Here is a 14,597-nt window from a genome sequence, read left to right on the forward strand (position 1 = left end):
AACATGTAGGCTGTTCTGCCCTTTTACTCTGACCTGTCACTCAGTTAAATCATAGCTGCTAAGTACGTCAACAGCAGTGTTGTTGATAAGTATTTAACCACTTTAAGACAGTATGATGGATGTCATTCTGAGTGTCAGGCACACTTGATACAATACATTTGAAGGTGAGATGGGCACATTTTATGTCACCTGACCTCATGAGATCATATGTTTGTACTCTTGGCCCTGTATGTTGTGTTAGAATTGAATTCACTGCTGTAGCCTCCTTTGTACTGTCCTCGGGGAGAGGGGAGTGGGAATCTGGAGTTGACAGGGTGGGGGGTGCAGGTGGGGAAATGTGAGAGAGGGAGATACCTTGAGCAGGGTCTCTAATGGGCACAGGGAGCCCAAAAAGGAAGAATATGCTCTTGCCCATCCACCAGCCCACCCAGTGAAAGGTGGTGGGCTGGTTACTTGGCATGGGCATCCCCCCTCCCCCACCGTGGCTAAAATCTCAGTGTTAGTGGGAGTATTTGGTCACTTAAGGGCCTTAATTGGCAGACCATGAGCCAGCCACACAACGCCTGCAGCACAGATGATAGAGCTGCAGCAGGGGTGAAGGCGGGCAGTTTGCGACTGGGAACAAGGGCTGCAGCACTTCAGGAAGGCAGCTCACCATCACCTTCTCAAGGACATTTAGGGATGGGCAATAATGCTGGCCCAGCCTGTAAATGAATAATAGAAAAAAACAGTGCCCCTGGCATGACATCCAATTTAACAGCCACCGTCCCCTCCCCTCAACCCCACACCTGCCATCTGGTCCCCGGGTTGGGGGGGGGGGGGGGGTGGGGTGGGGGGGCGGGGTTGGTGTAAATGTCAGCCCATAAAGCTGCTAACACCGCCAACTGTCTAAATACCTCTGTTTGGCACGAAGGAGAGTTTTCTCCCTGTCAGGCAGGCCGGTCAGGAGCAGGCACGGGTGGGCGCAGAGCCAATCGCCACCCGCGATCGGCTGCGCGCTGCCATTTTACATGGGCGGGCCAATTAAGCAGCGCTACCTAGGTGGGCAGGGAAGGAGGGAGAGCTTGCATACGAAAGAGCGCAGAAATCTCCCTGAGCTGTGCCTCAGGGAGATAAAATTCAAATTGAAAGTTTGTAAAAAAGAGAGTAAAATTATTCAGACATGTCCCCTTATGTGACAGTGTCATGTGAGTTGGGACATGTTTATGAATTGCCAAAAAAAAATTATTAATTTTATAAAATCTTCAGGAAACCTCATCCCGCCCATGGATGAGGTTTTCCGAAAAATGCAAAGGCTGCCTGGGATCTTTGCCTGCCTGCTAACTTTAAGGTTGGACAGGCAGCCCTCTCAATTGCCTAAATTGGTTTATTAATGGCCCTAACAGGCCTTTGATAGTTCAGCTGCACGCCCACCAAACGAAAAATCGGAATGACGTGGTGACGTCAGGACGCACGCCCAACCTCACCACATGTCATTTTACGTGAAAATTGTCCCCCAAGTCTTATCAAGGTAAGTTGTGGAATTGAATTCCATAAGACTGATCACTTTTGGACTGACAGCAGAAAAAAAATACCACAAAAGCTACCAGTTACCTTGTAAAAACAAAACTGGTTCACTGATGTCCTTAGGGAAGGGAATCGGCTGGACCTGCCCAATCTGACCTACGCATTATGTGGTTGATTCTAAAAAGTAATTCATTTGTGAAAATGATGAAGGTCCATTGCCATTTTCTCAGGACAACTAAGCATGAGCAATACATGTATCCTAGCCACCAAAACACACAAGAACAAGTGAAAAGATGCACTGCAGCAACTCACCAAGGCTCCTTCAACAGCAGCTTCCAAACATGCGACCTATACCACCTAGAAGGGCATGGGCAGCAGATGTAAGGGAACACCACCTCCTGCAAGTGCCCCTCCAAGTCACACGCCATCCTGACTTGGAACTATATTGCCATTCCTTCACTGTCTCTGGGTCAAAATCCTGGAATTCCCTCCCTAACAACACTGTGGATGTACCTACAATACATACGCTGCAGCGGTTCAAGGAGACAGCTCGTCACCACCTTCTCAAGGGCAATTTCAGATGGGCAATAAATGCTGGACCAGCCAGCAATGCCCACATCCTGTGAAAGAATAATGAAAAGAATTCCCTTTTAAATTTTCTGGATTTCCTCCACTCCCATGCCCATCTATTTTTTTTTAATGTAGAGACTTTTTGATTGATCAAGCGGTATATTTGCTATTCACATCATAATAGTAGGCGACTTATGAGCTTTTCATAAAAGCTGAAGCCATCTCCACAACTGCTGCCACTTTCTCTGCCCCTCGACTTTCAGCTATCCCTTTCACTTGTTCCATTCTTTGTAGTCTTATCTGCCTCTCAACCTTCAGTATACATACCTTGTCTATGAAGCCTGACATCCGTTCCATCAATTGTCACTATTTCTTCTTACCTAATTTCATCATATTAGCCCTTCATGCTCACCAACATGGTCAATGTGTCTCTCTCCTCTGACATTGACCACATATTCTTCCAGAGCACTGTTAAGCCCTCCTCAAGAGACCCACTCTTCAGTTCTTCATTCTCAATAACATTGCCCCATCTCCAGTCTCCCTGTTCTTTCCAAAGCCCTGGAACGTGTTGCCTTGCAATGATGCTGCCAAGTTTTTCACCATTCCTTATTCAGGTCCCTCAATTCTGCATTCTGACATTCCCACAGCGCCAAGACCATACTGGCTAAAGTCACAAATAACAAGTGTAATTGTAGTCCTCAGTCCAATATCGTTTTCCTTGAATTTGCTGTTAGAGTTTGCATTTATAGGCTGAACACTTTTAATTGACTTACTGAATTTTAATTGAATTCTAATTTGAATTTGTATGTAACTCATTCTGTTAGTTTTCCATTTAACATGGCCCATTAGTAAATTTACCACCAGTTCCAAGCTGGGAAAATATCCAAAACAAACTCATTCAAAAAGCCAATACAGTGCTAGTTATAACAAATTGTATTTTTACTGGTTCTGTGCCCTGTTGTACCCATATTGCTCTTAAATAGTCATCTAACCTAATACACCAAATGTCATGCCTGCTTTTCTTTCTGAATAATAATGCTTTCTTTCACTACAGGATAACGATGTCCGAATTATTCTTGGCCAGTTTGACGAGAACATGGCAGCAAAGGTATTCTGTTGTGTAAGTATGAAGCAGTGATATTAGCATTAATCAGCATCCTTTGTTCCAAACATCAAATTACTTGTACAGTAAGGAAACTTATGTCAAAATATTGGAGCTGGTGTCGATAATTGCTTACTAAATGAAGCAGAAAGTTGGTATACAATTTTATGAAATAAGCATTGTTGATATTTTTTATGATGTTGTCAAACAAAGAGAAGTAATGACAAATGGAAGCCACATGAAAAAAATATGAATTATTTGCCAGGATTAAATAATAAATAAAATTGAACAGAAAAGGGAAGATGAGCCATTTACAGTCATGCACAAGGATATATAAAAATATCTTTGCTTTGTGCCTGTATAATTTGGTGGACAATAAAACCATTCCTTATCTATTTAAGCAGCAGTATTCATATGTAAACATTTGAAACTGCAATAAAAGTTATATTGCACTCTGACATCATTTTTTTAAAAATTGGCCCTAAGATATTGACCTTAACTCAGCATTGTCTTTACAAGTGTTTGCCTTTGATTTGTGTTTGGTCTTTACAAGTGTTGGTAAATGGTTTACAGCATTTCAGTGAGGTGTGACCAAAAATATTTACATACAATGTTGACCAGTATTTTAACTTCTGATTGTAAAACTAACAACAAATATTCCAACTATGGCAGGCAGACAACTGCAGGCCTTAAACCTAAGACCTGGGAGCACCCAGGTTGGAAATCTAGCAGAACCTGGGCTGGTAAAATTGAAAATTTTAAATAGCTCAACAAAAAGATCAGTGTAATGCTAAGTATCTATTTTCCTTTGTGTGGAGTCTAATAGAAAGATTTAGATATAGATTCATTTACAGCATGCAATTTGTATATTTTTCCATTTCTTATCAGATTTTCTGTTATTAGTTTCTTCAGGAGAAAAAGCTTAAGTTCTCATTCTGTTTGATCAGACAGGTGCACTTACATATAGGGAGGCACTAGGCTAATCTGAAATGTGTTTTGTAAGATAGAGCTGGTCCAGTCAGATTTCTGTCCCCTGAAGTTAAATATTGTGGCTTGGAGGGGGACTTGTAGGCGGTGGTTACCCATGCTGCCTTTGTCCTGCTTGGTGGCAGAGGTTGCGAATTTGGATGGTGCTGTCGAAGGAGCTTTGGTGAGTTACTGCAGTGCATCTTGTAGATGGTACAAATTGCTGCTGCTGTGCATTGGTGGTGAATGGGGTGCTAATCAAACAAGCTGCTTTGTCGGGATGGTGTGAAGCTTCATGAATGCTGTTGCTACTGCACTCATCCATGCGAATGGAGAGTTTTCCATCACACTCCTAACTTGTGCCTTGTAAATGACAGGCAGGCTTTAAGGAGGTGAGTTACTCACCGCAATATTCCAAACCTCTGACCTGCTTTTGAAGTCACAATATTTATATTGTCAATGTCCTATTAATTACATTGTTAAGCTTTAGTGGCAATTACATTGTTAAACAGGTGATCGGTATTTGTACACCCATAAATGAAGGGGTGTCAAAAGAGTATAAATGGGGATAGCTGGGACACTCTGGAGTGGGAGTAGTGTTGACTGTGAACCAATTCAATAAGCACTCTCCAGCAAAGAAAGCAGCTATGTCTTAGATTTAACTTGATCAACCGGCGTGAATCCGATGAGCATATATGGCTGGTTCAGTTCATTTACTGGTCAAGGGTTAAATCCAGAACTGGGCATGCTGGAGTTAGAGTTCAGATTTCCAAAATTTTAATCTCAATCTGACCCCAAACCATCTGCTTTTTGGGTTTTAACATTCAGCCCATAGTCATCATCTTGAGAATAATCAAGATTGCACAAGGTCAGTCAAAGGCAGTGAAATTCCTGTTGGCAACTATTGTATTGAAAAAGCTGCTTTAAATACAGGTCAGGAAAAGCCATTTTTCTTATTCTGACATTTTTACATTTGCCAGCAGAGGGAATTTCACACTGAGATATTCTGATTATATTCTTAGTGCTGAGAATGAAAATTAAGCAGTGCAAAAGTGCAAAAAGACTGCAAAAACACCAATGCAAAAAAAAATGATGAGCAGTGTTTGTACTACAGTGGAGTATTTGCTACTAACTGCACAAATCTGGAATCTCTGGTGTGCCACCCACAACTTCCATTATTGAATGGAAAACTGAAGGCAATAAACCCATGATTTGTTGACATATGTGATCAGTGGGAAATGCTTCTTGTTGACAGTGAGAACTCAGAAAATTGTCCAATTCCGATGGTTGGACTTTTAGAATATTTTCAATGTTATAAGTATAAATCAAAATTAGTAATGAGGATTTTGGAATAAAAAAATAAAGCACATAAATTGCCTAGAGTGTTTTTCCAATTTAATTCTGACACCTTCATTTTAATTTGGCCCCAGAGAAATGCATGAGCTGAGACGACAGGCAGGATTTTTTGCCCTGATTATGGGGGGGTGGGGAGTACGGGGGTGAACAGGCGTGAAAATTGGTGCTGCCAGTCATCAGGCCAGTTTGCCATCCCTGTTATAACCAACAGGAGAAGGTGGGACCTGGTAATCCTAATAGCCAATTGATCTTATTAACAAGCTTGTTGTCAGCTGGTCAAGGGTCAGTTTGGAATTTTTGTGGGGATGCATGGGTTGCACAAGGGATCAGGAACAGTTCAAGTGGAAGGAGGCAATAGACAGGTGCCATTGGGTGAGCTGAGTTAGCAGGCCAAGTGGTTTGTGCATACTTGAGTCTCTCCAGGGACCATGAGGCCATACGAGGGGTCTGACTGCAAACAAGGCTGAACATGGGATTAAGATACTCAGAGATAGGAACCAAATGCAATGAGGATCAATGTCCTCATGAGCAAATGCAAAATCCCAACCATGTAGAGGGCAGAGGTGAGGAAAGAGGGGCAGTAGGCCAACAGAGTCACACCCTTAACAATGAGTGCCACTGAAGAAGAGGTTACCCAGGCGTGGCAGAATATCACTGTGAGAGGAGACTGCTCCTAACCAGGCAGTTAGTGTCAGATTTGTAACCTCTTTGAGAAAGACCTCAGACTTTGCAGCACTGCTCGTCATGCCTTGCCATGAAAGTTGTTAAAGTCACTCTGCCTTTGAACTTCTTTGTCTTTGCTGCTTCCTAGGGTCGATGGTGGACTTTGGTGATGTCTCGCAGACAGCTGCACATCACTTTTTCTTGCAGGTCACTGCACTATTGTGAGACCTGGTCAGTACATTCAATTTTAGACAGGTGGGCCTTGCAGGCACATAGGACTGGAGGATTGGTTGGATTCCCCCTGGTGGAGGGGGTAATCGCATAGTGATTTTCACAAACTGAATGAGGTATCCAAATTCAATACTTCCCAATGCCCTAAGTGAATGAGTAGATTGAGGTAATCGGGAAAGCAATTATCTTACCGCCTTGGGTATGATTAAAGGGTTTGGTAGATCCTTTTAAAAGAGAAATCAGTTTTTGCGGCTTTCGAGCAGCTCTACCAGTAAACTGTCATATTTAGATTGCGTGAGATCCACGCTATCTTTTGAAGACTCCTGGATCAAGCATTGAAACCTCGCATCCACTGTGTTATTGTCTATAGTACAGGCTGTGTTTTGCATTTATGCAAAGTAGAAGTTATATTAGACAGCCAAAGGATATTTGGGCTAAAGGAAAATCCAGGGAAGCACTGCACTGGATTGTCAAGAAACCAAATTGGGCACACTGTATGGGGTGAGCCTGAGGTAAACAAAGCGGAAGCTACAAACATCTGGTTCCGACAGGGGATTGAGCAGTAAACTGAGTCCATTTTAAGTGTCATTAGCGAACACTGATGATTTAGTGTGGATTTACTAACTGAACCACCCCCCCACCTCCCTGTCACCCCCCCAGTGTAAAATGGGGTTACTCACAGCTTACAGGTTATAGACAAACTGATTAAAATGCTTATTTTTGTAGTAATCCCATATTCTGTTGTATTAATAAAACTGCACCAAGTTACAACCATTAAGTGTGTCAAGGTCTATATTTTTTAAATTATGTTCTAAAATGCTATCTGGTTCATGGGCCTGAATCACAAGCTCCCCTGTCAGCAGGTTTTTAGGCAGCAGGGGAGTGTGATATTGAAGGAACGGGATTCCCTCTGGGTTCCCGCCTGTCCCGACCTCGTGGCAATTTTACGCTGGGGCAGGCAAGGCCTCAGACAGGATGTCCGCCCTTGCCCCAATTGAGGCCACTTAATGGCCATTTCCCACCCAGCCTCAATTTTTAGGCCGGCAGTAGGATTTACCCGGCGTGGAGGAAGCCTGAAAATGAACAGACATAGATCTGGGGTGGGAAGGGTGGGCAGGGCACTTCTATCAGAAGCTCCTTTCTGACTTTGGCACATGTGGGACTTCCTCCCGAGTGAGGGGCCAAGTCCTGCCTACAGCTAAATGCTGCTCATTCGAGCATGAAATGGCTCGAGGGAAGACGGAGCCAGTGGGGATGTGTTCCCCGTTGACTCTTCGGATGGCAGGGAGGGGAACTCCGCCATCCAAAAAATTCAAGCCATGGAAGATTTTGGGGAGAGGTTTCCCAGGCAAAGGGAGGTGCGTTTGCATACACAGAGGAGTTAAACCCCCTGAAATTTCCTTCAGGGCAGGATCTCGACATCTTCACAAGGGCAAAATTAAAAGCAAGAGGGGAGCCCCTTTGGATCTGTTGGGTAAGTAATTAAGGTACGTAAAAAAAACAATCAGAAACTCTTTGAACCCTGAATTCTAGATCTCCCAACCAGAGACTGTTTACCAACCCACCAGCACGAACACGAGTGCATAGTGGGAAGAGCTTCTTCAGTGAAACTGACAAGTTCAGAAGTCTTCGATCAGTTACAGTGAAGAACTCCAGCCATGGCCACGTACAGCATTGCTGTTCAAAGCACTTCTCCTCAGAGAGTGCTATCGCTGCTTTACAGGAGATTGCGAAATCCTTGGAAATCACATCCCCTGTCTAGCACATCACTTACCTTCAGCTGTACTTCTTTGCTGCCAGCCTTCAACATGGCACAGAGAGCAGCTTACGCAGATCCACCTTGCACCTCTGGTGATGCGCAAGAGGAGATGCAGCACCACTGCCAAAGTATCAGCAGCAGCAGAAGCAAAACCAGCAGCAGCACCAGCTGCCTTCACCACAGCCACTTAGCACCCCACAGTCACGGGAAGAAGGACAGTTGGATTCAGCTGAAAGGAGACAAGACCCCCAACGTAGACTTCACAAGCAGAGGATCAGCTCTTTCGACGTTTGAACACCAGTGCTTCAGGAGGCTCAGGTAGCAGTTCGTTGCTGACATAAGCAGCCTCCTGAAACAAGGCCTCCTTCCCAGTGGAGCAGGTGAGCATGCATTGCCAGTGGTCAATAAGGTGCCTGTCACTGGAGGGCCAGTGCACACGCTCCCACACCCCAGGGCAGAATTTTACATGCCCACGCTGGCAGGTTTGCAGGCGGTGTGGTGGAGGGGGGGGGCATAAAATTCCTCAGATGGCCTTCCTACCGGGCTCCTGCCTGTCCCAAAGTCTCCACAACTTTATGGTGGAATGGGAGAGGCCTAGGCTGGCCTGCTCACCCTTGCCCTAATTGAGGCCCTGAAACGGCAAGTTCATGACCAGGGTCTTTTCCTGCCCAGCCTCAGTTTTCAGGCTGGCGAGAGGGGTTCAGCAACAGGGGAGGAAGCCAAGAAAGTGACCCTGGCTCAGGCCTTGGGCAGGAAGGGGGGGTTGTCTCCATCAATGACCTCCTATAAACATTGGGCACTCCCCCAACAAGGTCTGGCTTCCTGCAGGTGCTCACTACCTCCCTGCAACCCTGACCTCTCCACCAACACCCTCACCATCCCTCTGCCCGAACCCCAGGGCTTCACCTCCCCTCCCCCCTCCCTGGCCTGAGACTCCTACACTTGCCTGGTCCTGGACTCCTTGGACTTAGACTCTGGGGACTGCTTGTAGTCCCAGTCCTGTCCACTGGAGCTTCTGACACTACTGGGAAAATCTAATAGGCCGGCAGCTCTCTGAGACGCATCTTCCTCCTTACGGAAGGGCAAAAGTCACAACTCCAGTCAATTTAATGCTCCATTCAACATCTTTATGCTTTAGGTGTTGCTTTTCGTTCTTGCATAAGCCAACAAGATGAAACTTCTCCAGTGCATTGCAGTGAGGGGCCACAGGTTTATTTTCCTCATACCATCCAGGTGGATTGCAGTGTTAAATGGCTGCGGGGCAGCCAGTATCAGCAGGGATGCATTTGCCCCTGACTCCTTGGACGGCAGGAAGGGAAAAATCCTGTCCCTGGGTTCTCGCACTCGTTGAGTTTTGTGCTCTCACCTCCTGTAAGGAGGGAAAGCAGAGTGCTGTGTGTTCATATTGTTTTGTGTGTATCATTAGTGTTGTGTGAAAAAATTGCTTATAACAGATCAATTAACTTTCTTCCCAAACCAGACTTACTCAGGCAGGTGACCTGTTGATGAGGGCTTCAACAATGTTACTCAACACAATTGCTGGGAGGTTCATGAGAATGCAGAATTCCACTTTGACTAACTCTACAATAGGCATACAATCCACCTGAATGGTATGAGGAAGGCATACAATCCACCTGAAAGGTGTGAGGAAAATAAACCTGTGGCCCCTCACTGCAATGCACTGGAGAAGTTTCATCTTGTTGGCTTATGCAAGAATGAAAAGCAACATCTAAAGCATAAAGATGTTGAATAGAACTTGTGGAATATGATGAGAGCTGAAGATAATTGAAAGCAGTCAATGCCCCAGAGTAATGTTGTTACCCAACTAACATCACCCCTTCGCTTTTTTTTTATCCATTCACGGGATGTGGGCTTTGCTGGCTGGGCCAGTATTTATTGCCCATCCCTAGTTGCCCTTGAGAAGGTGGTGGTGAGCTGCCTTATTGAACTGCTGCAGTCCATGTAGTGTAGGTACACCCACGGTGCTGTTAGGAAGGGAGTTCCAAGATTTTGAACCAGCGACAGTGAAGGAACGGTGATATATTTCCAAGTCAGGATGGTGAGTGACTTGGAGGGGAAATCCCAGGTGGTGGTGTTCCCATCTATCTGCTGCCCTTGTCCTTCTAGAAGGTAGTTGTCGTGGGTTTGTGAGGCGCCATCAAAGGAGCCTTGATAAATTCCTGCAGTGCATCTTGTAGATGGAACAAACTGCTGCTACTGTGCGTTGGTGGTGGAGGGAGTGAATGTTTGTGGATGTGGTGCCAATCAAGTGGACTGCTTTGCCCTGGACAGTGTTAAGTTTTTGAATGTTGTGGGAGCTGCACTCATCCAGGTGAGTGGGGAGAATTCCACCACACTCCTGACTTGTGCCTTGTAGATGATAGTCAGGCTTTGGGGAGTCAGGATTTGAGTTACTCATCGCACGATCCCTACCACCTGATCTGCTCTTGTAGCCACAGTATTTATATGGCTAGTCCAGTTCAGTTTCTGGTCAATGGTAACTCCTAGGATGTTGATAGTGGGGGATTCAGTGATAGTAATGCCATTGAGCATCAAGAGGCGATGGTTGGATTCTCTCTTGTTGTAGATGGTCATTGCCTGACACTTGTGTGGCATGAATATTACTTGCCACTTGTCAGCACAAGCCTGGATATTGTCCAGGTCTTGTTGCATTTAGACATGGACTGCTTCAGTTGCCGAGGAATCGCGAATGGTGCTGAACACTGTGCAACCATCAGTGAACATCCCCATTTCTGACCTAATGATGGAAGGAAAGTCATTGATGAAACAGTTGAAGATGGTTGGGCCGAGGACACTACCCTGTGGAACTCCTGCGGTGATGTCCTGGAGCTGAGATGACTGACCTCCAACAACCACAACCATCTTCCTTTGTGCTAGGTATGACTATGACCAGCGGAGAGTTCTCCCCCTGATTCCCATTGACTCCAGTTTTGCTAGGGCTCCTTGATGCCACACTCGTCAAATGCTGCCTTGATGTCAAGGGCAGTCACTCTCACCTCTCATCGAGAGTTCTGCTCTTTTGTCCATGTTTGAACCAAGGTTGTAATGAGGTCAAGAGCTAAGTGGCCCTGGCGGAACCCAAACTGGGCATCAGTGAGCAGGTTATTGTTCAGCAAGTGCCACTTGATAGCACTTTTGATGACCCCTTCCATTACTTTACTGGTGATCGAGAATATACCGATGGGGCGGTAATTGGCCGGGTTAGATTTGTCCTGCTTTTTGTTTACAGGACTTACCTGGGCAATTTTCCACATAGCTGGGTAGATGCCAGTGTTGTAGCTGTACTTGAACAGCTTGTCTAGGGGTGCAGCAAGTTCTGGAGCACAAGTCTTCCATACTATTGCTGGAATATTGTCAGGGCCCATAGCCTTTGCTCTATCCAGTGCCTTCAGCCGCTTCTTTCTATCACGTTGAGTGAATCGAATTAGCTGAAGACTGGCACCTGTGATGCTGGGGACCTCCGGAGGAGGCCGAGATGGATTATCCACTTGGCACTTCTGTCTGATCATTGTGGCAAATGCTTCAGCTTTATCTTTTGTGCTGATGTGCTGGGCTCCTCCATCATTGAGGATGGGGTTATTTTTGCAGTCTTTTCTTCCAGTGAGTTGTTTAATTGTCCAACATCCTTCACAACTGGATGGGGCAGCACTGCAGGTCTTAGATCTGATCCGTTGGTTGTGGGATCACTTAGTTCTGTCTATCACTCGCTGCTTATGCTGTTTGGCACGCAAGTAGTCCTGTGTTATAGATTCACCAGGTTGACACCTCATTTTTATGTATACCTGGTGCTGCTCCTGGCATGCCATCCTGCACTCTTCATTGAACCAGGGTTGATCCCCTGGCTTGATGGTAATAGTAGAGTGGGGGTATGCCGGCCATGAGGTTACAGATGGTGTTCCAGTACAATTCTGCTGCTGCTGAAGGCCAACAATGCCTCATGGATGCCTAGCCTTGAGTTGCTAGATCTGTTCGAAATCCATCCCATTTAGCACGGTGGTAATGCCACACAACACGATGGAGGGTATCCTCAATGTGACGACGGGATTTCGCCTCCACAACGACTGTGCAGTGGGCACTCCTACCAATACTGTCATGGACAGATGCGTCTGTGGCAGGTGAGGATGAGATCAAATATGTTTTTCCCTCTTGGTGGTTCCCTCACCACCTGCTGCAGACCCAGTCTCGCAGCTATGTCATTTAGGACTCGGCCAACTCGGATAATAGTGGCGCTACCAAGCCACTCTTGGTGATGGACATTGCAGTCCCCCACCCAGAGTACATTCTGCGCCATTGCCACCCTCAGTGCCTCCTCCATGTGGTGTTCAACATGGGGAGCACTGATTCATCAGCTAAGGGAGGGCGGTACATGGTGATCAGCAGCAGGTTTCCTTGCCCATGTTTGGCCTGATGCCATGAGACTTCAACGGTCAATGTTGAGGACTCCCAGGACAAGTCCCCCCCGACTGTATACCACAGTGCCGGCACCTCTGCTGGGTCAGCCCTGCTGTTGGGACAGGACATACCCAGGGAGGGTGATGGTGGTGCCTGGGACATTATCTGTAAGGTATGATTCCGTGAGGATGACTCTGTCAGGCTTTTGCTTGACTAGTCTGTGAGACAGCTCTCCTAATTTTGGCACTAGCCCCCAGATGTTAGTAAGGAGGGCTATGCAGGGTCAACAGGGCTGAGTTTGCCATTGTTATTTCCAGTGCATAAGTCGATGCTGGTTGGTCTGCCCGGTTTCATTCTTTTTTTGAGACTTTGTAGCTGTTTGTTACAACTGAATGGCTTGCTGGACTATTTCAGAGGTTTCATTTAAGAGTCAACCACATTGCTGTGGGTCTGGGGTCACATGTAGGCCAGACCAGGTAAGGACGACAGATTTTCTCCCCTAAAGGACATTAGTGAACCAGTTGGGTTGCTTCCATTGCTAATATTATCTCTGCCTCTTGAAACTGCTGGCAAAACATTTATTATGTGCTAACAGCTGAGTAAGTATGGTTGGCAGTGAAATATATGCTGAACTATAATTCTCCTAAATTAAAAAGACAAAAAATGAACACTGAAAAAAGAACTTTAAGGGCTTGTTGAGGGGAAATTCTGTGCAAACTGTGATCATTTCTGTGCACTGCAATGTGAGCAAACTTTCTTTTTGGCACATCTAGTAAAAGCTTAGGTGGTGGCATAGTGGTATTGTCACTTAACTAGTCATCCAGAGAGCCAGAGTAATGCTCTGGGGGCTCAGGTTTGAATCACACCATGGCAGGTGTTGGAATTTGAATTCAATTGAAATCAGGAATTAAGAGTCTAATGATGACCATGAAACCATTGTTGATTGTTGTAAAAACCCATCTCTAACAAGAGAGAACCCAGTCATCACCCCCTGATGTTCAATGGCATTACTATCACTGAATCCCCCACTATCAACATCCTAGGAGTTACCATTGACCAGAAACTGAACTGGACTAGCCATATAAATACTGTGGCTACAGGAGCAGGTCAGAGGCTAGGAATCATGCGATGAGTAACTCACCTCCTGACTCCCCAAAGCCTGACCATCACCTACAAGGCACAAGTCATGAGTGTGGTGGAATACTCCCCGCTCACCTGGATGAGTGCAGCTCCCACAACACTCAAAAAGCTTGACACTGTCCAGGACCAAAGCAGCCTGCTTGTTTGGCATCACATCCACAAACATTCACTCACTCCGCCACCAACGCACAGTAGCAGCAGTGTGTATCATCTACAGAATACACTGCAGGAATTCACCAAGGCTCCTTCCATGGCACCTTCCAAACCCATGACCACTACCATCTAGAAGGACAAGGGCAGCAGATAGATGGAAACACCAACACCTGGGAGTTCCCCTCCAAGCCGCTCACCATCCTGACTTAGAAATATATCGCCGTTCCTTCACTGTCGCTGGGTCAAAATCCTAGAACTCCCTCCCTAACAGTACTGTGGGTGTACCTACATTACATGGACTGCAGTGGTTCAATAAGGCAGCTCTCCGCCACCTTCTCAAGGGCAACTAGGGATGGTGACCCAGCCAACGAAGCCCACATCCCATGAATGAATTAAAAAAAGTACTGCAGATTCTGGAATTCTGAAATAAAAAAAGAAATTTTGGAAATATTTGGCAGATCAGGCAGCATCTGTGGAGAGAGAAACAAAATAAGTTTTCAAAGTGACTCGACCCAAAATATTGGTCTGGGTTTTTATGCAGATGTGGAGACTCTGAGGAGCTTTAAAAATGGTGGTTGGGACCCAATTCCAGGATTTCCGGCCCCATTCCCAATTTTTGTCAAGGTGGGATAAAGGTGTGGGCTGGTGTGGGTTGCGAGCCCACACCCTGCACTCCCAACCTGGCCAGCTCCATTGCGGGGATAGGCATCTCCTAGCCCTCCGCGATTGTCGTGGAGT

At 45.9% G+C, this 14,597-nt stretch overlaps 1 protein-coding gene across 1 annotated transcript in view; it reads left to right on the forward strand.

Moving 5' to 3' along the window:
• The window catches only part of LOC144674182 (gamma-aminobutyric acid type B receptor subunit 2-like), a 585,472-nt gene that overhangs the window by 187,398 nt on the left and 383,477 nt on the right, over positions 1 to 14,597 (forward strand). Inside the window, exon 4 of the mRNA XM_078535658.1 lies at positions 3,131 to 3,196. Coding sequence (XP_078391784.1) covers positions 3,131 to 3,196 — 66 coding nt within the window. The remainder of the gene's footprint in view (positions 1 to 3,130; positions 3,197 to 14,597) is intronic.

The sequence above is a fragment of the Cetorhinus maximus genome, chromosome 3 (assembly GCF_964194155.1).
Source record: "Cetorhinus maximus chromosome 3, sCetMax3.hap1.1, whole genome shotgun sequence".
In the NCBI taxonomy this organism is placed as follows: Eukaryota; Metazoa; Chordata; class Chondrichthyes; order Lamniformes; family Cetorhinidae; genus Cetorhinus; species Cetorhinus maximus.